This window comes from Puntigrus tetrazona, chromosome 5 (genome assembly GCF_018831695.1).
Source record: "Puntigrus tetrazona isolate hp1 chromosome 5, ASM1883169v1, whole genome shotgun sequence".
Lineage (NCBI taxonomy): Eukaryota > Metazoa > Chordata > Actinopteri > Cypriniformes > Cyprinidae > Puntigrus > Puntigrus tetrazona.
Window position 1 is genome coordinate 2,887,616 of NC_056703.1, and position 26,860 is coordinate 2,914,475.

At 40.5% G+C, this 26,860-nt stretch overlaps 1 protein-coding gene across 1 annotated transcript in view; it reads right to left on the reverse strand.

Annotated features, from left to right (window-relative positions):
* The window catches only part of kat6a (K(lysine) acetyltransferase 6A), a 34,074-nt gene extending 11,307 nt beyond the window's left edge, over positions 1 to 22,767 (reverse strand). The window contains exons 1-10 of the mRNA XM_043240716.1: positions 22,631 to 22,767; positions 19,686 to 20,927; positions 9,042 to 9,150; positions 8,123 to 8,238; positions 7,362 to 7,443; positions 6,879 to 6,993; positions 5,790 to 6,145; positions 4,714 to 4,829; positions 3,157 to 3,272; positions 2,313 to 2,454 (exon numbers count right to left, since the gene is read on the reverse strand). Of these exons, the coding sequence (XP_043096651.1) occupies positions 2,313 to 2,454; positions 3,157 to 3,272; positions 4,714 to 4,829; positions 5,790 to 6,145; positions 6,879 to 6,993; positions 7,362 to 7,443; positions 8,123 to 8,238; positions 9,042 to 9,150; positions 19,686 to 20,300 (1,767 nt within the window). The 5' untranslated portion in view covers positions 20,301 to 20,927; positions 22,631 to 22,767. The remainder of the gene's footprint in view (positions 1 to 2,312; positions 2,455 to 3,156; positions 3,273 to 4,713; positions 4,830 to 5,789; positions 6,146 to 6,878; positions 6,994 to 7,361; positions 7,444 to 8,122; positions 8,239 to 9,041; positions 9,151 to 19,685; positions 20,928 to 22,630) is intronic.
* Positions 22,768 to 26,860: the final 4,093 nt, after the last annotated feature.

Here is a 26,860-nt window from a genome sequence, read left to right on the forward strand (position 1 = left end):
TTATTAAAGTGTTTGCTGAGTTTCATTTTTATAAACAGTTTTTATTATTTTTTTTTGCTGTGTCTCAAAGCATTTTGCTAACAATGTACATTTATTTGGTTCATTGCATACTTGATGTTGGAAAATCAAGTATGGCAGTGTCTCCAAAGCTTCATTATTTGTTTTACTAATAAATGCATTTCTCATTTAGTTTAGTGTTTGCTGATCTTAAGTTTTGCATGCCTAAACCTTGTGCAAATGATTTGTTATTTTATATTAGGCATATAGCATGGTGTGTTTTTATTCGTTTTGTAAAAAAAAGTTCAATGTTCTTTTTTGCTGTTGTTTGAATTGAATTCAACCAATTGAAATTAGCAACAACTTGGTATCAAAGTAAAAGTAAAACACGCACAGCACTGTTAGAAGCCATTTACAAGGCAAGGAAAAGATGGAAAATAACAATGAATAAACAATAATAAACCCAAAAGATCTCAAAAATAAAATCACTATTTCAGATTCTTTAACTTGAAAAAAATGGATTTTGCTGGTATGATAATAATAGATTATATTAACATGTATGCTGGATGCATTAAATGTTTTTTTATACAATCTTTCCTTCCTGTGACAGGTAGGCCCAGAGAGAAGACGCGTTTATTTTGAATTAAATGCCAGATGCATTAAAGATTATTGTGCAATACACCCAGAGCCTTATTTTAAAATGTGTTAGAATAGTACAAGCTAGAACAGAGAGGGGTAATAACGTGGGTTTGTTTGTTTGCTTATATATTTCCCAAGCTACTGCTTCTTTAAGATAAATGGCTTGATTTATTTCTTAACTTGTAAGTCTTTTGGATAAAAAGTGCATGCTAAAACTATAAACATGCGCCTGTCGATATTCTCGTTCAAAACAAGTGCTTCCTAACAGCCACTCCTAGCATATTACAATATAAATATCATAAAGTAAACACTGCCATAATCTTTTAAGAGTAGGTCACACAGTAAATGCACTATTCTTTTGTTTGCAGGTGCCCTGAACCTGTGAGCCAACTCCTTTTTCATTTATTTCAAGCAAAGCAAGCATTCTGACTATCAAATATATACTTTTAAAAACTTTTTATGAAACTGGAGTCTTGGAAAAGGACCTCTATCTTTTCTATACTGAACAATATAACAATCAAACTCCGTTCATTAAGCCATTGTCTAGCGATCCCAATCTCCAAATAGTAATTAAACATCCAAGATGTCTTTAACTTATTTGCAATGAACTTACTTCAGTATCTGTAGATATGATTATCTGTTTTTCTTACTAAAACAGGAGAGAAAAAAAGCACTACTCCTGTTTCCTTCCAATATCTGATTAACTGCTGTTTTTTTGCAACTGTTCTTATTTTTAATGAAGATAAAATGAAGCATGGATATACTGTGATTATTAATATAGTAATTAATGTTAAGAAAGGAAATGGAGAAAACGTTGCAATGTTGCTAGGATGATTCTGCGCTCAAACTTTTACCGAACTTGTCAGTTGACAAGAAATAATCGATTATTCCCGTGAAAGTGCAATTGTAATTATTAATTGATGTTTATTACATTATTTGATGCAACTGCGTGTTATTTTTACATGCACGTGAAGCTGAAAACACACATAGTATTAAGCCTCAGTAGTTGATCATTGAATGGTATTATAATGTTATATTAAAAACTTAAAACCCTTAAGATAAGCTGTATAAAAATTTTTTTTTTAAAAATGCACGCAGGATAACATAAGTGGGCTTTGAATGATTAATTGTGCAGCCCTGCTTCTCAAAACTGGCTTTGCTAACTCTTCCTTCAAAAGCTCAGTCATGAGTTTAATGAAAAAAGCAACTAATTCTGAAAGCGCGGGTCACATATGGTTGTCAATCTCCAAAGCAAACATGTTAAATCAGTACGATCTGGTCTGGCGGCATTGATTTAAACCACACCTATTCATATCTCCGTGTCACGTTTAAACCTAAATGGTCTTTTATAGACACAATGGATGTAGTAAACCACTATTAGTGATTCTAAAAAATGAGAGCTTGTCGTTCTACGTGTGCAGCGGCATCATTACAACACCTTGTGAGGGCAGGAAGCGGGCGGATGTTATTGCCGGAGTCAGTGTGGGAGCGCGTGCACGCTTCAAGTGTGAATGAGATTTCCTTTGTTGGCTCAAAACGTACGAAAACACACCTTTGCGTGCGCATGACTACAGCGTCGCTGCTGCCAAGAGCGCATAAACAAAGCAGAGCGTGCGCGAGTGTTTGTGGGTTTTATCTGAGCAGAGATTTTTTTTTTTTCATTTTTCCCCGCTCACCTCGAACACGGACACGTCGTCTTTCCTGTAGATCTCGTTGGCAGGCGGGTGGAACCAGTTGCACTTTCGCATGTGCTGGTAGAGAATGCTGCGGCTCTTCATGTAGCGCAGACAGAACTCACAGAGGTAGAGCTTCGGGAGCCTGTCGCATCCAAGCAAACACACATTAGTTCATACAGCCTAAGATCAAAGGTGCACAAGCACATCTCTCTCTTGTGAGAGTAAATAAACACAGACACACACACCAGTAAGAGGTTAACACTGATTCTGCAACACTTTACTAGTTGATTTATGACATCACACAATCAATAATTCTGAGAAGTGGCCGTGGATATTGGCTGATGGGAGAAATTTTAAATGTCCAAACAGGATTCAGTCACACCTGGCCAATATACGACCTTCTAACACCAGACAAGTTCGATTAAAACAAACTCTGGTGCGATTGTTGTGCAGGTCGAACGCCGCCGGACAGAAGATTAAATACGAATGCAACAGAACAGATGCTAAACTAACAAATCAAAAATAGTATGTAGTAACGAGATGTGATGTCGTTTTGGAAATACCGCAAACGACTCTATAAAATTCTCCCCGTGTTAAGTCGTTGACATGAGAGCTCATTTGCAAAAACGGATATAAATTTTTATTTTTTTTTTTTCACATTGTGCATTTTAATTAATTTCAATCAAACTGCAGGTGTTGTTTTTTGACTAGGTTAAAAATGAAAAAAAGATCAGTTTTTGCAAATAAACGCCATATTTGTGCGAAGTGACACACACACGCTTATTTGTTTATTTTAAATGAAAAAAAGTCATTTTGTGGATGATTGTGACATGCTGTGGGTCACCTGCTGTACTCCTGTGGGTATGGAGAGGAGTACCACGTCTGAATTTCATATTTCCCAAACTCTATAACAGACGGGCAGCGCATTTGTGGATCCGGTGGACCAGTCACCCCGACCTTCTATAAGAGATGAAGTACAAAACAAACAGGAGTTAAGACAGATTAAGTGGGATACTATTAGGCCACAATGTCTTTTTCCTAGAGCATCCTGCCACACGAAGGAAAACGGTCACTTTCTTTCACACAAGAAACACGCCTAGGCTCTGCCTTTTGTTCTAATAAATCACAAGCATACAGCGCCACACTCAAGCTTACGGGATTATTATTAGCTCTTATCCGCAGCCCAAGTGGAAACTCAGAGCATCTGCCACTTGCCAGCCTGCTGACACTCAGTAGTGATCACACACTTCTCTGTTCAGCATCTCACACACACGCTCGCGCAGAGTGGAGGTGAAGCGGCTTGAGCCGAACCATCGTTCACAACGCGCCATGTTGTTTTAAAAGAATATAAATGTTTGTGAATTGTAGTTCGAAAACATGCACTCACAAAAGAAAGCGAATGCAAATATAGCAAGGCATAGCAATCAGGCCGCACATGGATCAATAGAAATAGTTTGTATGTGCATGCTTGGTGAACCTACAAGACGTATTTGTTGCAAAACTACAGAATGCAATAACAACATGCAACACTTTAGAGCTGGTATTGCTGACTTTCACCATCACTGATTCACTCCCATGCTTAAATGCAGCCAACAGTCCCTGCTCTTTGCAGCGCGTACATCTACTAAATGTTATAGAGCCTACTTTTAGTTAATACTGTCAGACTGCAGCATCTTTCTTTCCTGGCTGCTTAACAAAAGCGTGCTGTATCTGTCTTATGCTGCGTGCGAATATGATTCTCTCTCTCTGGGTTAGTGAGTGTTTTTCTTCGACTGATGGCCTCAGGCAGACAGAGTCTGGCTGCTTCTGCTGGGACCTTCAAATCTCACACACACACACACACACACACACACACACACACACACACACACACACACATCAGCCAATCAGTCTACACATGTGCATTTGTGTTTGTGTGTATATCACTGAGAGAGGCACCAGCTGTCAAGATAATGGAAACTCTCAAATCCCCCACATTACATTCTGCAGAGATAAAGGCCTTCACAGCTTCCAAGTCATTGCTAATACAGCAAAAGAGAATCAGCGACTGCAAACAAACAACAGGCTCCACTACCATCAAGCATACCATTTTTTCCCGACAAGAAGGATTCACTTTGTTTACATGAAAAGCTGTCAAAGTTTACGCATTAGCGCATGCGTTTAATCGAACGTTTAACGGTGGATTTTTACGTTGTTAATGCGTTTATTAAATTTGACTTTTATAACAGTATCAATCTGTTCTGTGTGACCTGAAACCTAAAGTGTCTCACACACACACACACACACACACACACACACACACACACACACACACACGGTGCTCATAAGAGAGCGTGTTTCTCTGCAAACGGAAAGAGGATTATTAATGAAATTCGGGGAGGCGTCTCCCCCCGTGCTGTACCTGTAGTGCCAGCTCCTGAATGTGCCTAAAGAGCTCCACGTCTTTCTCAGTTAGGTTCTCGTGTCCTGGCAGCTTGTCTTCATCCTCTCGCCAGTTGTCTCCACAATCCTGATTGTCTGATTCAGAAAAAAAACACAGAGACGGAGTGAGAGCACAAACATGAAGCTCCAGAGGAAAAACACTTCATTAAAGAGACGGCACATTCAGATTTAATTTGTATTCTTCATTGTACACCATGTCCTTCCCGGACATATTTATTCTTTCTTCAGATATCAGATCACAGTAAAGGCACTAATATTACGAAAGAGATTGCGTTTCATTTTAAGGTACCCCTGCTAGTGTGATTATTATTATTATTATTAACTACATGTACTTACTATATGGTTTGGCTTAAGGTTACTTAAATGATGCATAATTATATAACAAGGACAGCTTTAAAAAAGAAATTATTTCAAGTTCTTTTTGAACTTTATATTTATTGAAAAGCAAATATTATAGTCACAAAACATTAAGCAGCACAACTGTTTTTCAACCAAATCAGCCTATCAGAACGATTTCTTCGGGATCATATGACACTGATCACTGAAATTACAACTGCTTTTAGAAAAAAAAGAAATAAATCAGCTTTCCAATATTTATATTAAATTATAGATATAGATATATGATGGATTTTTGAAATGCACAGCTCTAAGTGAATGAACACGTCCACGCAAAGCATTAAATCGGAAAGTGCAACGTGTTTGAAGTTAATGTCTCTCAAAAGAAAGAGTCGACTCCGAATCATTGAAACGAGTTGTTTTTAAATGAATCCCAAGCCGCTCCATGTTGATGTCAACACGAAACATTAGCACACTGCTAACGATATTAGCATCTTTCCACATAGAAGTGAGTGAAAACGCATTTTAGAGGATTTTTAAGCGAAATACCAGTCGGTTTTAATCTCACCACACATCACATTTGTGGCGAGTGAACAAATGAGAAGCCATTAAATTGCATTCATTTTCAAAATGTACAGACGTAGTAAATATAGAGCATTTTTAATTTGATTAATCGTTTTAGTTTTCTCCCCGCCTCACCTCCGGTCCGGTCATCATGCTCTCCCTTGCGGTTGCTCTTCTTGCGAATACGATATTGCTGGGAATAGTCCACCACTTCAGCGCGGGCTTTCCGTCCGTCCGGAGACGGCGTGAAGAACTTGCTGAGGGCGTCGATCAGACCCTTCGTTTTCTTGTTGAAACGCAGGCCGCCGTGCGAGGAATCGTCTTCTCTGAGAGAGAACAGCATGCGATCGTCGCCGGGATAGCCTTCGCACGAGGAACTGGAGGAGGAGTGTGGGGAGGAGGAGCCTTGAGAACATTGGTCAACGCCTCCAGCACCCCGCCTTCTCCTGCCACGCCCACCACCTCGAAGCTTCTTAAAAGGACGGCCCGGTCTGAGGACAAGAGAACTAGAAGTAGTCTTTCGCAAATAAGCTCAGTGTTTTGTGTGCTCTTTGGGCCATTCTGTTCTTTTAAATTGTACAGTGATTAAAATAAGTCATTACTTCTGAGATCTAGGAATTTTTTCTTAGCCTCTCTTTGAAATAGTTTTTCCTAAAATTTGTTTCTGAACATCAACGTGATCGGCCAACTTCAGATATCCATAAATTTAGTAACAAAAAAAATAATAATAAACAGTTCAGTAAATGCATGAACCTAGTTTTTAATCAAAACACAGGTAAAATATGGGCAGACTGAATCGTTTATGATTCTAATGATTCCTAAAAAATATAAATAAAAATATATATTTAAAAAAATAGATAAAATATAAATAATAATAATATATATATATATATATATATATATTTTTTTTTTTTTTTTTTTTTTTATTTATATATATTAATTTTTTTATATTATCCAAATGATATTATGTCCAAATGAAGTTCTTAGTAATGCATATTACTAAAAAAATCTTGTTTTGAAAGCTTTGTTATTAAGGGTAGGGCATGTAGAAAATATCTTCACGGAACATTTTTGGCATAAAAGAAAAATTATAAATATTAAATTATAATCACATACAAAAGTACTGTAGGCCAATGCTACAAATATACCTGTACTGCTTTTGACTGCTTCTGTGCTCCAGGGTCACAAATGTGATTGTAAACAGAATCCAACAGTTTATAATACCTGCCCTTCGGCCGCCCAAGTGGTGCATTATATCGCCGCTTGATTTGTGCTGCTTTTTCGTGTAAGAGCTTTCTTCCCTTTTTTCTCGGCCGACAGATCTGACAGATCCACATGCCTGCAGAACAGCAATCAAGAATCCTTACTCGTTACCATAATTAAAGAGAGAACTGATTCTTGCGTAAATACAGCAATACAATAAACGGCAGGGCTGGGATATACATTATATAAACTCAACCTGATATTGCGTGGCTTGTCAGTGATCTGTGTATTAACTGGAGGTGTGTATTAACTGGTGATCCGTTTGAAAACAGGTGGAGATTTACCACTAATTAAAAAAAAAAAAAAAAAAAAAAACAGCTTTACTGACGTCATGAGCATTGCATTGAGAGAGAGATATATAACCCAGCCCTAATATACAGGGTAGCAGAGTGCCTAGGGACAAATGTAATGATAAAATGGGAATTAAAGTGTGTGGATGCTTACCTTTTGGCATTCGCATCAGTGGGGGGTCACAACACTCCATGTGAAAACCTCGGTCACAGGAGTCACAGAACAACATGTTGTCCTGTAAAACACACACAGACAACACAGTCAAGGACACTAATTACAGATTTTGAATGCTAAAGGAGATTGTGACTGCTCTGTTTTTTAAAATCGAGGAGAAGCGATAAGAACCACAGGACTAAAATTAAGAAATAAAAACTACATTTTTAAAGTAAACCCAAACATCTGCGTATGAGACATTATGACATGGTAATACTATTGTACTACACACTGAAAAACACGTCCATATCTGAAGTGCATAATGCAACCTCTTCAAATATCCAGTATGATTTTTTTTTTTTTTTTTAAAGATTTTAACACTTTTATTTAGCAAGGTGCATTAAATTGATACACATTTACAAAAACGTTTCTATTTCATATAGATGCTGTTCTTAGGATTCACTCAATTTATTTTTTTATATAAACTGCGTATGTGTATAATAAATGTACACCGTACACATTATGCAACAAAACCTTATTTCATATGTGATTGTTTGACAGCACTAATTCAAATTTAACACAGCTTCTAGCAATTCTTCACGCTATTACTTTTTTACTGCATTTTTGATCGAATAAATGCAGCTTTGCTGAGCAGAAGAGCATTTTTAAAACGCAGACCAACCACACACCTTTAAATGAGGACACGGCTTAAATGAACATGATCTGGCTGCAACAATAAGAGAGACCATAAAGAGACCCACTGCATTTTTTCCTTGGTCCTGGCAGCTGCTGCAGGTTTTGCACTCGATGCACTGCCACCACAGAGCTTTGACCCGAGCGGTGAGCTCCGGAGAGAACTTCAGACAGGACGGGTGCCCTGTGAAAACACAACCACACAGCCTTAAACGACTAGAAAGAAGCCTCTGTAATAAAACAACTTACTGGTGCACCTGCAGAGTTCAAGACTTTACGAGACCTTCACAAATGAAAATGAATCCTGTATGTCTGTACAGAACCAACCCATAATAATCCATGGGTTCGCTTACTAAACATTTTATTCCCTACATACATATAGGTATTGAAACTGTTTTACATACCGGTCTATCACTGCATGTACAATTAGATGATAAACAGTTGTGTTGTTGAATCGAAAAACAGATTATCGTGTCAAAATCTATAAATCTGATGAATGCTTTTCCATTCCTATAACAGAGCAGCCCAGAGAGAAGTTTGCACTGCGTTAAATGCCACATACAGTTCATTGTGTAACCAGAATACCAGTAACAACCAGAAAGATATTATAATGTGGGACTCTTACTTATAAACAAGAACAATACGCGCTGGAAGTCTATTTTTAATGTCTGTACTTTACTACTTCCAGCTGCTCATTTAAAGAAAATGCATCTACAACATTATAACATGAAAACCAAGTAAATAGAGCCATAATTCATTAACAGCAGATCATTAGCTCGGCATAAACGTGCAGTTTGCAAAAACTCTGAGCCAGAAGAACGTGCAGCAGCGTCACGTTTACAAACGGCTTATGACCTTAAAGCATGATCAAACATGTTAGGTCTATGAGGGCATGCAGGGAACTCGTTTTTGGCCAACGCTCTTGACTTTAAAACTTAGATTTACATCTTATGGTATACTCATATTAAACGAAATGAGCTTCCTTACCACTGTTCCCACAGTCTGCGCAGGAGATGAGCTCTTCTGGTTTCTTGTCGCGATTCTGTTCCTTGGTCCCCAAACAGAAACTACAGATGGGTATAGGCTCTGCCACAGACTGAGAGAACAAAAGAAGAGCAATTAAAACAGAGTCACTGGCTAAAAAGATCCAAATAATATGGTGAAACAACAGAGGTCTGAATATTGTGTTTGGATAAATTAATTGCGCTTTAAGAACTGTATTAAGTTCTGCTTCATTCATTTCCGAGCTGAGGACAATACTAATACTTTTGACGGATTTAGCAAAGACTGAAGAAAGCAGACAGACCTTTACATTCTGGTTCAGGAAAAAAAAAAAAAACAAATCAACAAGCGTCAATTTTTGAATACGATTTTCTTGTTTTTGAACGTGTTCGTCTCGTAAGCTCAACAAGGCTATTTTCATGTGATCAAAAATAAGCAATATTGTGAAATATTACACACTGCAGTCAAATAAGTGCTTTCTTTTAATGCAGTTTAAACTGGAATGCATTCCTGTGATCAAAGCTGAGTTCTTCAGCGTCACGTGACCCTTTAGAAATCATCCTAATATTCTGATTTAATGCTCAATCAGTGACGTGTTTTCAAACGGCCGATTGTTCTTATATTTTATCCAATAAATACAGGCTTTATTTTTTTTTTTATCTTAATTATTAAACTTGACCGATGTTACAAATTGCTCTCAAATGTAATTCACAAAAAACGGTATCACTCAATGCTAGCATCTTTGAACGCTCTCTGCAGTCAGTCAATAAGTGGCCATCAAAAAGCCCCCAGAAGATCTTACAGACACAAACCACGATGGCTCGAAGTTTTGAGGATCAAAGGCTGCAGTGGGCATGATCACAGTGAATGTGTGGGGGCTAGAGGTGGGTTTACTGTCAGGGTGTGGGCACAAAAGCATGTGTTGATGCTTATTCTAAGCCACACCATCTGACATTTGCTTCTGGAGCACCATTAATCTTTCAGTGTGTCCAAGAGAGACCCACCCACGACGCAGCATGCATCATACACCACACACACACACACACACACACACAGCGCACAAACAAACACATGAACGCGAATGCGAGGAGGCAGATGTGTGGAAAAGGTTTTGCTCAAGAGGAGCTGAATGTACAGATGTTGTGCAACTGCTACTAAGGATCTCAACTTGCCATTGTCTCGATACTTCATGGCAGAAACCCTGAAGAAAGACAAGAATAGTGTGTTTATATGGCGTTCTTGAGAGAAGGAATTAAGAAATGGCAGATTTAGGCTGGGAGGAGGGAAAAAAAGGGTCAGTACGCATATGAGGGTGTTTCTAAGGTTTGGATGTGTGTGTGTGTGTGTGTGTGTGTGTGTGTGCAGGTCCAGGCAGGGAGGAGAGAGGACAGTGTGATTTATTGGGTTCATTTTCCTCTGACTCAGGTCCACACACACACACACACACACACACACACACACACACACACACACACACACACATACTCAAGGGTGGGACTCGGAGAAAGAAAACCACACACACACACACACACACACACACACTTCTCCTAGCCAACATATCCAATCAGAACTAGGCTAAACAGAATACTGTTGTAAACTTCAACCATTTAACATCTCCTCTATTCATGTTGTGACCAAACTAAAACTTCACAAATCAGAGACACTACAGAATCTAGAAGTCTTACTACCTTTAGCATCTTATCCTTACAAACAAAATCTGCCGACAGAGAGAATGAGCCAGATCTACAAATTATGAACAATCTACAAGAGCTGATTTAGCCAGGAAAACAAATGTCACAAAAAAAGTTCACAAAAGTCTAATCTGCTTTGATTCAACATCATTAGAGCGGAAAATTATATATTAAGAGATAACCGTTCAGTAACTAACTGACAAACAAACTGAACACCAGGGTATAGGTTAACACTGACTTCTAGCCAAACATAGCTATGTTGAGTAGTCAGTAATTTTGCTAATCTATCAGTCGGTGGGTAACCACCACAACTGGGATGACATTCGACAAGAGATGCAGTTGTTGTTGTTGTAAAGACACGCCTGAACAAGCACATTCGTTTTTATCTTGACAAAACAAAAGCCATCAAAGTGCATGTCATATCGAGAGTTTGTTCGGATGTTCAGTGGCGCTCTGCTGCACAAAAACTCCAAGACTTTTCACAATCCTTTCATGTCTCAGCGTTTTAAAGGGTTTAATGTAGACCGCCCAAAGTGCACCAAAACTCCAAGTTCACTAGACAGTGTGAGTGCAAACATAAATAATACGATTATATTTAACATTATGGTACAAATTGGAACTGGAATGTGAATTTTAGCAGACACACCCCCCCAAATACACACACACACACACACACACAGGTTAAAAAGTTTAGGTTCAGTATTTTATGAAAGAAGCTTCTTATGCTCATCAAGGATGCATTTTTTTCAGTAGAGTAGCATTGCAAAATATAACAACATTAAAATTATAATTAAGAAGTTTTTTTTTTTCTCCTACGATTGCTTCCTGTCACAGCAAAGCTGAATTTTCAGGCTTCAGTGTCACATGATCCTACAGAAGTGATTTTAATTTGTCATTGTTGAAAACTGTTGTACTGCTTAACTTTTCAGTACTCTTTGAATAAAAAAAGTTGTAAAAATAAATAATAATAATAATAATAATAATAATAATAAATAAATATAAAAAAATTTAAATTAATGCATGATGGCTAAATAAATACATTACTAAAAATAAAAAAATAAATAAAATCTTACTGACACCAACTTTCCAACAGTACTGTATTTATTCTTTAGATGTTTGCGCACACACCTGCCCAGCAGAGGCTAGCTCACAACCTGCATTGGCCTCGATACCACTTGATAATTGTTTTTGTTCAGAACAAGTCTCTACAAGTGGAGAAACCGGGGCAGTTTTGTGGACACACCTTGCGTTCATACAACGACTCTTTCATTCTTTATAAAGACCAGCACAACAAGACACTCACAAGGCAGAATTAAAGCACAGCTGCAAAGCAGCAGACCACCGCAAGAAATCTAAAAATATTTCATGTAGGAGAGAAAAATTATTCTTTACAGAAGCACATCTGACAGGACAAAAGCCGCCCCCTCTCTCTCTCACACACACAACACACACACACACAAACACGCATGAATCTGCCAGTTTCTCCCATTCTAACGCAGCCCTCAATTTCCTCTTAATGCACGCAAATCTGAGTGCATGTTGTGCGTGGGCAGACACGGGAAACCTGAATGAGTAGACGGGGACAGATCAGGAACAGCAAGGGGAGGGAGAACACAACCTACTGTCCTTGTCTCTGGCTCCGTCAAGGTTCTCATTAACATGTGGAACTCATTTCTGCATTTACCTGACTGTGTATCCCCTACCCGTCACCCAGAAACCTCTCCCAACAACACACAGAGGGAGACAGCGGCACACACTACAACACACAGGAAACAACAAGAGACGGCAGACATGCAGATGCAACAGTCCTGTCAAATGACAGAGCCCCACTGCTTCTGCAGACGACCAAAACAACAGATCGTTTGAATGGAAATATGCGGTTTTTACCTCCATGCGTGGTGCATTCGAAGGTAAACTCGAAAGAAAAAGTGCACTGTACTGCACATCATTTCTATTGCAAATTACTTTTAAACTAAAAGGGACTTTTACGGATGATATTCTGAAGAGTGTTTGAAATCAGTTTGACTTTCACAGTACAACAAAAACAATGCAAGTCAATGGGAACTAGGGGTGTTGTCTATCAGGATTTTGGATCACGGATGGTTAAAAAAAACCAATCTGCTTTGAAGAAACGCTGCAGTATCATGCTACGGTCAATGTACTGTACATAAAATACATCCCATCTAATGTTACACCGACTTGACACTGCACCTACTCGCAAATTATTAAAGTAAAAATCATCAGTCCCCTAATTTTAATGTTGTTTGAACAACAATGTATTTTGGCACAAAAATCCACCCATTGGTTTATTTGTATAATAGGCTAGGTATGTTTGTAATGCGTGTTTTTCTCATTTTTTATTACCAAAAGATAAAATAATGACTTTTTTCTGGCCAATTCTTCTAAATTTAATATTCTACTACCTTGCAAGGCTTTGTTTTAAAAAAAAGAGGAATTCATTTGGCTGTTCTTGTCAGATAACTTACAAAATAGTAAAACCATCATCACAATGAATCGTGACTTTGACAAATAAATAAATCATATTTTTTCCTATATTTCCCACCCCTAATGGGAACCAAGATGCTTTGCTTATATCATCAACAGAAGAAAGTCCTACAGGTTTTGGAGCGATATGAAGGCATGTAAATTATTTATTTTTGAGTAAACTGACCCTTTAAAAACACCTTTAGTAGAGATGCACTGAATGTTCAGGAATCAAAATTATTCTGCTGAAAAAAATTTTAAATAAAAAGCACCAATTCTGTGTTTGAATATGCGAAAAGACCAATTGAATTGTACCCAACAGTCAATTATAGGCATGCACTAAGGAAAACATATCAGCAGTGTAGAAGCATTAGTCCAAGAAAGACCGACAGAGAGATACTGCTAGTAAAACGATTAGTAAATAATCTTTTAAAAATCTGTTTATTAATACACGCACGGATCACATGGACTCAAACTAGTAGTGCAACGGATCACAAAATTCACGTTTGGATCATACTATGAATTTTGAGTCACAAGTTTTCAGACCATCCCCAAAAATAAAAAAGTTTGCTTTTTACTTATTACTAAAAAGCTTACTTTAACGATTACAACTGAGCGCACTATTGTATGAAATATGGTTTGATAGTATGTTAAAAGCGCATTTTAGTTTATAGCAAAATAGCACACTTTGATGATATTAAGTTTATCTTAAGAAGTACTAAAGAGTCATTTTTAGTATATTAAGTAAAAAATTAGTGTGTGAAAATAGAGCACTTTAATATTATTATAGAAGTGTAGCTGCTATTTACTCTCCCCACCTACAATAGGGATGTTTAAATATTTAATATAATAAACATGCTTTTAGTCCTGATATGAGAACATGTATGAAATCAATCGTAACAAAGTTATATTTTGGTTTAAAATGCCCAAGACATTTTCCTGAGATGATGATTAATGGCACGCATTAAAAAAAAAACATTGACAGATTGTGCAAAATATATAATTGTATAATTAAATACAATTGCAAAATATTATCGTATGTCCATAAGAGTGTCACTAAGTTAAAGACCAAGGAGAGGGAGTGATCATAATGAACGTCCAATCATCAGGTATCAGCCCTGAACGTGCTCTTTACAGGACATCCTGATTAAAACTGTGCCAGTCTCAGAGAAATTCACCAAAATATAATGCCCACATATGAGGACGCCGGGTCTTAGGAGGTTAACTGTTTTGTAATTGATTTTTCTTAAAAGCTAAAATCGCATTTTAGCTATTTATGCAACAAAAAAACAACAACAGTATGACAGGCAGATAGATTCTTGACAAATTATGCATTTCATTCATTTCTAGAATTCCTTTCATGTCAATACAAACAACAAAACACCTTTCAGATCAGGTGCAACCGACAAAAAAAAACCCACTGCTGACTTAAAGCAATGAGAAATGAAGGCCACCGGATGGTTTATCAAGTCTTAAGAAGGCTTCATAAACAGAAGGGGCAAACAAGCCAAGATCCGCCGTTCTAGAGACAAACTAAAGACAGGGACTGAAATTTGGAGGTCATGCTAGAGACACAAATAACATGCAGCTGCAAACGCTGGGAGTAATGAAGCAGAGAACATGCGTGTGCTAAATCACATTCAACCTTGGAGAGCTCAAATCCATCATAGGACAAGATGACCATACCATTCCTAAGGTCAAACAAGGGTCAGCGTAAAGTGGTGCGTAAACCAAGGTGCAAAAATAGTAAGCGTGTGAAACACCATATTATCCACTATCCATATTACAAATACAACAAAAACACCATCAAGACAAAACACAGATGAGCAGATGTTTAATACACAACAGAGCTGTATTTCAAACGATTGAGAAAGCAATGTCTCCTTGCATTTTGGCTGATTAACAATCCATATAAACCGAGTAAATAATGTGCATCTCATTTGCAGTCATTACGTCACCATATATTTATCAGACATTACATAATTTGCCAAACATCATCATTAGCCACAAAAAAACAGCTTTCATATCCATGGAATTGAACTAAGACGCGAGAAACGAGGCTATCAAAGCCTGGTTTAGTTACAGTGTAAACGCCTCCGTGATCTTAGACCTATACAGAAGTATAATGGTCTTGCTAATGGTCATCATTTAAGTCCTGTGAGCCTCTTTACATTCTAGCAGCGTTTCTGGTCAACTCGTGCCACACCAGAGCAGTCAGGACAAAAGGGCCAACACTGATTACCTTACCTACCTACTTTAACACTGACACATAATCGATGCCCGCGGCTGTTTTGTATGCATGTCTCCTGTATTCTCTACAGCTTCACTTTGAAACAAGGATAAGGTGGACAAAGTACACATTTATATGTACTGATGGGTTTGAGGGGTGCAGGTCATTTCAACAATACGGTCCAGAGGATTGGAGGGAGAGTTCAGAGTAAGCTATTTTCTGCTATACGCAAATAACCACAACAGAATGCAGTAAACGGTAAAACTACTTGCGTTACGAGAACAGTCATCAATTACTATTAGATAGATAGATAGATATGTGGGTGATATGTTTAAAACATGGTGGATGCAACAGTATTCTGAACTCACCAGAAATCCAAGTTCTATACATCAACCTGCCATGTTTTGTTTATGTTTATGGATTCGGGATCCAATAAGAGCACAGTACACTTATTTAAAATTCTACAAAAAATAAGTGAAACGCACATACATTGAAAACCTGGAAATGTCAAACTCACAATGAGTGCAGACTGCTTATTACATTATATTCTGGCAACGTCTCTGACTAGAATAGTGGATAAACCACTCGCTAGAGATAACGAGGAAGAAAAATGTCCAGGTTTTACCCTCATCACCATTAGAGTGGTCCACGCTCACATTATGCCGCCGACTATGAACTGAACGTCATCAGACGGAGAGTTCACATCCCGAGCATCATCTGAATTTTCACACGTCCCCAGAATGACCGCCCGAGGAACTTTCCTTCAACCCTGGAGCTTTCAGCTGTGAAAGGGCAACACGAGGCTCCCATCCCTCTTAATGCTGACTTTTACACAAAACCCTCTCATCAGGACCAGCCCACTTAATGTCCTATATACACAAGCTCTCGTAATAACCCCCCAAAAGCCATGCGATTTCCCATCTATACCTCCATGCCCCTTGTTTGACTCCAGCCCCCCCTCGCTCCCCACAAATGCCCTGGCAATGACCCTCTATTAGAAGAAGAACGTGTGAGCGAGACTGCGATCATGTTTAAATGGAGGAGTGTGTCATTCGTGTGTTGACTACACAAATCTCTCTCCTCCATATCGGGGTCACAGCCGGTGCTCGCCCATTTGTTTTGCTCCCTTCCTCACTGCACTGAAGCAGAACCCTCAATGATCGTACACAGGCCGCATGGGTCGAGTCAGCAATATACGGCTATAAACAGTCAAGCAGCATCGCTGCCAGCCTCCTATATATATATTAGACAAACACACACCTGCTAGTGAAAGATCCGAGTGCATTCTTCTAAATTCAAGCGGAAGAATCAAAGCTGCGTCACGAAGAATCCAACGCCTTCGAATGAAAACTGCTGTAGTAAAAGTATGACTTTGTGCACGTCCGAAGTGTTTTGTTTGCACTAAATGAGTTTTTTGAACCTGGCAAAAAGCAGAACTGCTATACAATAAAAAAAAAAATCTGGTCTGAACAAGAAATCAATTTACACTGCAATTACATATATTTTCTGGGACTGTCACTTATCACCCATGGCCGATCTTAAACACGCAGCTTCACGGCGTGCTTTGCATTCAAATTTAAAATATAAATGACTACATAGTGATGTGACTATTGTTCCATTCTTTTAATAAACCCCAATCTTCTTGACCAACGAATTTCAATGCCTTTTCCTGTCATGCTTCACTACTGGACAAAACATTTTGTAGAGACCGGACTCACGAAGAGGAACATTTAGCCAATAACATTGAAAAGTTTTAACTTAACAAGCATTTACAAAGAGTGAATGGCCTAGAAATGCCAATTTATGACATGTACGGCAAAGGCTATGACACGGTTGCTAATAATACTCACAGAGATGACAAAAACGGCACAGTCGGGAAGAAAACATAGACCTTCGGAGAAAGATAAACCAGCAGGAGGAAGACAATCAAACTTTAAATTGAGCACATTTGAGTGCGTTAAAGATGCATAACGATCTAAATATAAAAAACGCATTAACGTCTAGGCCCAACGCTTGATCTACAATGAATGTGAAATCCCGCGCATCCTAGAAAAAGACCCTCATCATCGCCATAGCGATCTAATCTAGAAACAAGCCATTGGCAAATCATATGCCTTTTCTTGTTCGGCAGACGCCTGGAGTTGTCATGTGACTTCGGGCCACTTGTGGAAGTCTTGATTGCCGAGCCAGACACAACACACTCGGAGAGCCTCGCTCGCACGTAACGACTTCAACGTCAAGCTCCCGAATCAAAACACAGACACGAACAGCCGCGAACCAAGCTCAAATTTAGCATGGCATCATTCTGACAGCCAACACCCTGCAGTGCACATCATGGATGTGACCCATATCAGATGTGATAGGAGGGGTGGGTGGGTGTGAACGCGCGTGTGTTTAGCCTCTGGGGAGCGTAAGGCAGAGCTGCTATTTATCAGGTTACAAAAAAAGTGGGTGTGTATTGTGCTGCTCTTGCCGCCTCCGTGTCTGCAGTTCAGCCTCTATCTCTCTCTCTCTCTCTTCATCACTCGCTCCGTCTCGTGCAGGATGGTATGGAGTATACCGGTCTGGTTCTTTTCTTCCACCATGCACACTTCTAGTTCGTTTTTTTCCTTACATTTCCAAACACACGCCCTCTCGTTCTTTCTCCGTCTCTCTTCACCAGCACATCTTGCAGCTGGCAGCCTCGGCAGGGAGCAAAACTCACGTGATCTCCCTCTCACTCTTGACCACCTCTGCTCATGTTTTCTTCTACACCACCTCACTTTAACAAGGGCTGGGCGGTATATCAAGTTAAAGCGACACAGCGGGAGGCAATGCGCTTTACATCCGTACACAATACCTCGATCGGAGCACATTTGAATAATAGCAGGAGTGAGCATGAGACTTGATTTATATTAAGGGCTTTAAAAATACTCGCAGGTTGCTCTGACAGCCGTTCAATGCATTTATGCTTTTCCTTACATTTCACAGGTATATTCTCTATCTGTAAATGGTTAGAACGTCACGGAGGTATTTCTATTTTGCTGTTAGAAGTGCACGAGCCGATTCTCTGCTAAACTTCACAGACTTCAGGGAACAAGAGCGGCGGCGTGAACGCGCACAAAACAAAACTCAGTGTATTTTATGATGGCAGACAGCACTAATCAAAATCCAATGCAATTAATCTGCGCTCCTATGAGAAATTTAGTGAGCTGAACTTTAAAAAGCATTACTTTTGTTTTGAGATAATAGTAATGTTACAATTTTAGAATTTTAGCAAGGTTTCTGCGCATTATGGAAAGCTTTTCTATATCGGTTTTCACTGGCTTGAATATTACCTTTATTGGACAACATTAGGGTGACGTTTAAATACATTTCTTTATCCAAATAGGCATAAAATGTAGAAAGGATGCAGATGCGTGTCTTATAATCTGATTTCAACTAAATAAATACCAAGAAATGTTGTTTTGGCCGTATCTCCCAGCCCTACAACTACAGCACATCTATATAACAGCAGTGAGCTTTTTGTTTTCTGGCAGAAGTCTATAGAAGCCATGGAATACAAGAATAAGAAAATGTAAATTCGAGCTTCAATTCGGACTTTATTCTCACAAACCACAAAATTCTGATCTCGTAGTTCTGTGTTTCCCCCTCGGCTCGGAATCATGAGTTTATATCCCACACTTTTTCCTTTTTTCTCCTCAGAATTGACTCGCTCTTGTTGAGTTACGCAAGTTCGGATCTGCTAGTTTGAACTTTAAGTTAGAATTGTGAGAAAATGGGTACGTGTAATATAAAATGTTCATCGTAATCGGTTTCTATAGTATTTCATGTTGTAACTTTAGGACTAATACAATGCGATGACGTATTTGATGACAGCGTTCTACAAAAATGATATGCATTGCGTTTCTGACATTCAAAAGGCACAATAATTTCACCCGTTCGCCTCCACTTGTTACCAGTGTGTTTCTTCCGTCACAATGTGTGTGCAGAAGCCATCTGAACCTGTTGAGGCCTAAAAGTAAACTTTAGAAATTTAATACGCACTTTGACCTGCTTTCAATAATTTCTGGAGGTTGTAGCGAGTCTCAGAAAGCCGTTTGCCTACTCAAATCATGTCACGGCTGAGGGCCGCTATTCGAAACAGAAGTGAAATATGTAAATACCGGTCATCAGACAAGGAAACTGAAAGCGCGCTTGGCACAAAACTTCCACCAAACAATGGAAACCGTTTGATCGACTCACCCGATCTTGTTCATGAGGCAGCAGCCGCACCGGAGGCAGAGAATCCAGCGACACGCAGCCCGTCCCGTCATGAGAACTCCTTACCAACCGGAAGAGCGGCCCTTGCTTCATCACCCGTCCGTGAGAAACGGCCCGCTTCAGAGACAGTCTGAGCTGCTGGTGGAAAATGCCCGGCCCCATGGAGCCGCTGCCGGACAGATACCCCGCGACATCCGCCTGGCACTTCAGAAAGCGTTCGATGCTCTTCAGGGACGAGCCGCCGGGTTCGTGAAGCCCCTCTAGAGAGCGCTTGATGAGCTTGTTCCAGTCCAGACCAGGCTTTTTGCTAGAGCCGGAGGTGCTGGAACTGCCTCCCGGCCGAGGTTTTGTGAACCCCAAGCGTCCAGGGTTCTCGGGGTCCTTGTAAGAGTTGAGCCCCTTATTGGACACCTTGAGTACGGAGCCATCTTTCACGCTGAGCTCAAGGTGCTCCAGGACCGTCTTGCGGTCAAGCCCATGCGACATTGACACGGCATTGCAGATGCGCTCTTCGGACGGCCGCTGCTTTTGCTTCTTTACCTTCTTGATGGCCTCCAAGATCCAGGTGGTGTACAACGGGTTGGCCAGCTTCACCATGGCTGCTGTAATACCGCTGGGCCAAGGCCCAACACGCTCTCACAACCGTTAGGAAGCACCCAGTGGCCTCAGCCCTGGCGCTGCCTCGTCGTTGTCCTCCTCCTCCTCTCTCTTCGTCCAGGAGGCTATCCTTTGTCCCGGGGAGGTGTAGTAAGTATCTCTGTGCCTGAGCAGGAGCTGTTAGAGAGGGAGCCGATCACCATAGCATAGGCTCCCTAAATCCCCCCCCCCAACCTAGAACAGATCCCTCTAACCCAATGACCCTCCCGTCTGAAGGGCTGCCACGCCAAAGCAAAGAGGTGAGGTGTGCGACAGACGGCGACTACTCCAAGAGAAAGTAGAGCCGCGAAAGCCTCGGGTGTCGCTCTTATCCGCCCCGTCTCAAAAGCAGTCAGTCCGGTAGAATCCTGGATTCTGGCGCTCGGTGTTATCCGTTTAGATGGAGCATCTTTGTAAAGAATTGTAGCGGCGCTTCTGTAGACTTTCTGTTAAGGAAACGCAAGCGTGAAAACACTGTCCGGCTTGAACCTGTCGGAACAAGCAGTCCAGAACAGATCCCTCACTCCAGAAAGCAACGCAGGCTGACCATCATCCGACGGAGTGGTGTCCTTCAGAAGCTCCTGCAACCTGCACGAAAAACATGAAAGGATCAGACGCTGGAAAATAAAATAAAAAAACACAACGCTATTGAACAAGCATCTATATTAATCATCTGGCTCGTAAAAATGCACTATAGAAACACACAGGCCTGCTAAAGAAGGGCAACTAATCTATGTGCATCTACTGCACAACGACAGTGAACTTTTGCTACTATGTGCTTAATAATTACGTACAGTGTACTTATTGTACTGCAAAACACTTGTTATTAATGTGGGACATGGTTATGTACGGGTTACATGGGATTGTTAGGTTTAAAGGTGGGTCAACTGTAGGAGTAGATATATTTTCAGAAATAATTTACAGCATACAGTATAAGACAGTGCATGGTCACAACACATGCATCAACTTATGCACATTAAGTTGCATTCAAGTAGTTAAAATTTATAAAAAAACAGCACATGCACATTTTAAGTTGCATTCAAATGGTTAAAATGTATAAAAACAGCACATGCACATTTTAAGATGCATTCAAGTAGTTAAAATTTATAAAAAAAAACAGCACATGCACATTTTAAGTTCTGCATTCGAATACAAACAAAAAACCATTTTATTTTACTCTCAAAGTAGATTGTGCATCATTTGATGTTACCACACTAGCAAACGTGAAACCAAACATAACCCCAACACCACGTTATTTAATATTAGTCAGTGCATGTGTAATTACACTGTAACAAGAACACCACAACAATGCAAAATTGCCCGACAAAGTTAACAAAGTTTTATGAATGGGATAAAACAGAATCAGCTGTCATTTCATGCACACAACAACCTAAAATGTTACAACAAAATGTTTTGCTATAACTTCAAACTAAGGTTTAGCCGTTTTTAACAAGTGGCCACCTGTAAATGAGGTGCTAATCACATGTCAAACAGCAGAAAGGAAAGCACTAAATGTCAACACATGGCTAATAGTAAACAACACAGCAACGAGGCTCGGACGTTGAAGAAAAAAAAAAAAAAAACGTAAACAGTATTAGACAGGCAGCTTGATAGCGGCTAAACGCGTGAACTTGTACTACAGCGTCGATTATTTAAGCGCGTTTTTCCATTCCTAAAGATGTGAACTTTTAAGCAGCGAAGCCAGCGCACTAGGCGGATGTTGTTAGCTTCCAAAACACAAGCAACGTGCAGCCGAGAAAAACCGTTCCCTTCCAGCCGTTCCCTTCAGCGCCCGAGATTTCACGCCACGGCGATCGGGAAACGGCTTTTTCGAGCCCTCTCCGTCCTCGTTTTCCGCCGAGGAAGCTCGCGGCCTAACCGAGCACACAATGCCAGTGGATACCGCGGTTAGCGCGCGCCTCAGCCGTTAAAAAAAGATCGCCAAGATTCCTTCCTTCCCTCGCTCTGCCTCAATCTGTGCCTCGAAGACGCGCCAGATTAAAAAAAATCCTCGCGCTAGATCGCTCCTCCACCATTTTTCTCCTCCACTTCCTTCCCCGCTTGCCGTGAAGCAAGTCCGCGGCGGCGGAGGAGACGAGGCCCGTGAGGGAAGTAGTTAGGCCTCGGTTAACGTTAGCTTCTCCCCACCCTCCCCCTTCATCTCCGCGTAACGTTCCCCCCCTTTCCCTCTACCTTCTCCCGCTTCTTCCCTGAAAGACAGAACCACGAGTCCGTTCGGACTCGCTAACCGAGAGCCTTTTGATCGCTGCGCGCAATCGCGCGCTACTCACCGGGGTTTTGGGTCGAGTGGACGAGGAGAACGTGCCGGAACGCGTTCGAAACACAGACAACAACAAGCCCAAAAATGCAGCCAGAGAGCAGTGGCTCCAGAGCTGACGCCATCTTTGAGCGAAACAGGAGCTTTGCGCGTGGGGGAGGGGGGGAAACAGTCGGCGCTAGGGAGCGTCTGCAAAGTGCGACGCCGAATCGGAGATGGGATAAGAAAGGGACTGCAGCGGGAGGAGAGAAGAAAGAGAGGCGGGGGGGATACGGCTGCACGCATCTGAAGGGCGAACGTCCGTTGCTTCTGCGTGAAATGGAAGAAAGGGACAGATGGTAAAGCGAAGGGGGGAAAAAGGCGATGTGGCGCGCTTAGGGGGCGTCTGAATGTTGCAGTCGCGCCTTCAAAAGCGGGAAATCAAAGCGACGGAGTGTGGTTTTAATGTTAGAGGGTATTTAAAGATCAAAGACGGCCCCTCCACACCTCCCATCGGGCTTCTGCGTAGCCGTTCCGCCGCTGTTTCCAAGAGGAATCGCAGCGCGATGAAAAATGCATAAGCGCTCGCGACAAAGCAAATGTTTTTATTTTGGGTTGCTACGTAAACAATGCCCGCGAGAGTCACTGGCTGCTAGAGAGAGGTTTATGTAAATTTCCCGCAGTGCCGCACGAGACGGGGATGACAGGTGACCCGCGCCACGGATGTTTTCAATTGAACACCCACTCGGGAAATGAGAATCTGTTGCGATGGTGCCATCACGAGTCATTAATAGAATATTTATGATATGATGTAGTTGCGTTGTAATTGCTGTAATGTTTGAGCTGCGTGAATATATTAATATTATGAATGCACGATTACTATCCAGGGCATGCTCAAGACCGTTTACATTTTAAGAGAGGGAAACTTTCGTAAGACCATCGTAATTATTTCTGTATCGCCTAACTGCGATTATGTAATAACCTACATCTGCAATGTTTAACTATTGTATATGGATCATCAAATATGAGCTCATACCTAAAATAAGTCATTCACGTGCCCCTTTTAAAATCTAAAACATTCTGATAGACATTACTAGTGAATAACTTGAGTGAATGGCCATGGCAGAAACCAGTGTTTTATGCTATGATAAGTCAAAACGTGTAAATGCAATCCGAAATTAAGCCTATAGAAAAATAGCATTCTGTGCATTTGCCATTAACTCGCATACCATGTCTGCATGCATTATTTCCTGAAATGCACGCCCGCTGGTGTCTAGGACTTGAAAGATATCCAGACAGACAGCTTTAGATGCGTATACTTCATATTCCTTTGCAAACAGCAGTCTGAAAGTTATGGAAGTCGCAGTCGTCAGACGCAGAGGTAGCTGGCAGGTGTGTGGTTTTAAGAACGGGAACCACTATAAGGGAACTTAATTCAGAATTTTAAATCAGTCTGGTTTTGGTCAAGGCACCTGTTGAACGCCGTTTTATTCAAGAAAGATCACATTCAAGCTATTTACGACCATTTGTTTCAAAGCCGTAGTCTTTGACATTTTACATATGCGGCAGATGCACTGCGTTCATTTTTTTATTTCGGATTTCAGCTTTTGCATTCCCTGGAAATTGAGCCCATGACCTTGACATTGCTAGAGCCGTGCTCCACTGGTACTGCTAGCATCATCTAGACATTTTATTGACGCACAGAGACAGAGTTTCACATACTGGGGAGTATGCTTTATTTTTATTCACTTTAAGGGTGACAGGATAAAAACCGAGGAAGAGACCTGGCTGGCTTTGTGAGATCTGAACTCGAGTGTAATACTTCATGCTTATTTCAATTAACTGCAGTTATGATATCATGTACAGCACAAGTACTTTATACAACATATACTCAATTTTGAATAATTAATTTCACACCATGATGTTTTGGCAAGCACATGCAGTATCTCCTCCTTTCATCTTAAATGCTTGCAAAAATAAATAAATAGATACAATGTCATGATTATGTTTATGTTTCATGGTTCATTTATTCCAACACGACTCAAAGTTGTCAGTATTTGTTAACGTACTTTGGCTTCTTGCTTGGCTCCATGTTTGAAGTGCTCCCTAAGGTATAGCTCACCCAAAAATAAAAAATAAAAATAATTGCTGAAAATGAACTTGTCTGAATCCATAAACGAAATCTGCACGGACCGGAAGAGCGGAGAATATTCTAAAACAGATGTAAACCAATATGCTGAAAGAGGATGACTTTCTCACTGGAGGAAGCGCCTTTATGCATAATGTTTTGGTATTTTGGCCAAAGGTGGTTTGGATTATTGTGATGTTATTATTAGCTTTTCTGACGGCACCCATTCACCGCAGAGCATCCATCGGTGCTATTTCTCCGAATCTAATGAGGAAACAAACTCATCTGCATCTCGAGGGAGACATTTCATTGGAACTATTCCTTAAATATTCTGAAGTATTTGAAAAACAAACACGTTCTTTCCAGCAGCTCGTTGATGCCCATGGGCTGTCCACCAGTGATATTTAAAAAATTCAGCTGATGAATGTTATGTGAAATAAACCCTTAATTTTGGGAGCTCTTCTACTATTTGAATTTCTCCTGCATGGCCAAAGTGTGAAAACAGCATCATGTCAACATTCTCAAGGAATGAGGGGGCTGTCCTGTTTTCGAGTGCTACCAGCGCTGTCACTATAGAAACACACACATATAAAAATAAATAAAGCTGTACTATGAGGAGGTAGCAATGGCATCTGATCAGACTTTCATAACACCGTGTGGGCGAGCTGTAGTTGCCCTGCAGCACAGACTTCATCAAATAAAGATCATCGCAGTTTAATTAAAACATTCGGTTTAACCGTTGAGTCGGTCCCGTTGAGATAAGAGCGAAGTGTTAACTAGGATCAAAGCACGTTCGTTTGTCAAATGAAAAGTACAAGTGGAATAAAAGAGCGGCGCTGACCTTGTCTGCAACACGAAAACAATCTGTATACTTTTAGAGAAGATGATGTTATTTTGGGGGTCATCGGCTCCAAACCGTACACCGGAAAACTGTGAGCACAATTCGGGGTAGAGAAACATCCCCTGACCTCTTCTAGTGCGTACTTGAGCTTTTTTACAAGATCCATACTCCTCTGTCTGACACTGGTTTCTCTAATGTGGCTTTGTGGATAAAGCAGCTCGTAGGTTATAAGGGTGATCTTGGTACTATCATCATCGTGCCCTTGAGCAAGGCACTTAACCCCAGGTTGCTCCGGTGGGACCGTCCCTGTAACTTAAGATGCAATGCAGCACATGTCTGCCATCGGACTGTAAGCAAGTGGAAGAAATTCCCCCGGCCTTAGCTGAGTGCTGATAAACAAACGGACCCTACTCTATTCGTAACAGCACAAATTGTTACAAAATGTTAATCCTAAAATCCGAATTCTGTCATCATTTACTCACCCTCACGTCTTCCCAAAACCTTCTTTCTTTTATGAAACACCGAAGAAAATATTATAAAAGACGCTGGGGGTCAAAACAACATCAAGACTTTTATTATGGACAAAAACCACAGAGGTTTGTTGAGTAGTGTATTCTGTGAATGCTACTTTTAAAAACAATGCAGTGGTCCCATTTTTGGTGGTGTGCTGGTCATTTCATCTTCACACAGAGCAAGCACACTTTCTCGGGTGAACACTCATATATAGAAGTGTTTTCTCAATGTCTACAATGGGTCGGACACTGGCTTTGAAGAAAGAGAGAGAGACACTGTTGAAGGGGGTTGGGGTGGATGATGACAGTCATGTCCACCACAGACATCACTGGAACTAGTCATTACTGCTTTTGTCCGTGTGAACCAGCAAGCTTCCTGCTGGGTCTGGCTTATAGCCAGCTCTCAAACCCCAACTCCAGTCCCAAACCACTGCTCTCTACTTCTCCATAACACACACACACACACACACACACACACCCCTCCCATCCTGGAGCAGACCAGACACACAACGGAAATTTCCAGGCATATGTAACTGAAAGAACATGCCCCCCACCCACTTCAACTAACCTATCTGTTGGCTCTCACTTTATAGTCGACACGAATTAAAAAAAGAGCAGATTTACTTCATTTATATGCTAGCGCTCACATGATTCAACAGCGCGTGTTATTGCATTCCTTGATCTTTCATGCCTTTACATTTTGGCAGACAGAAATGATGCTAAAAGAATAGCTCGCCCAAATATGAGCATTTGCAGAAAATGCACTCGCCCTGAAGCCATCCG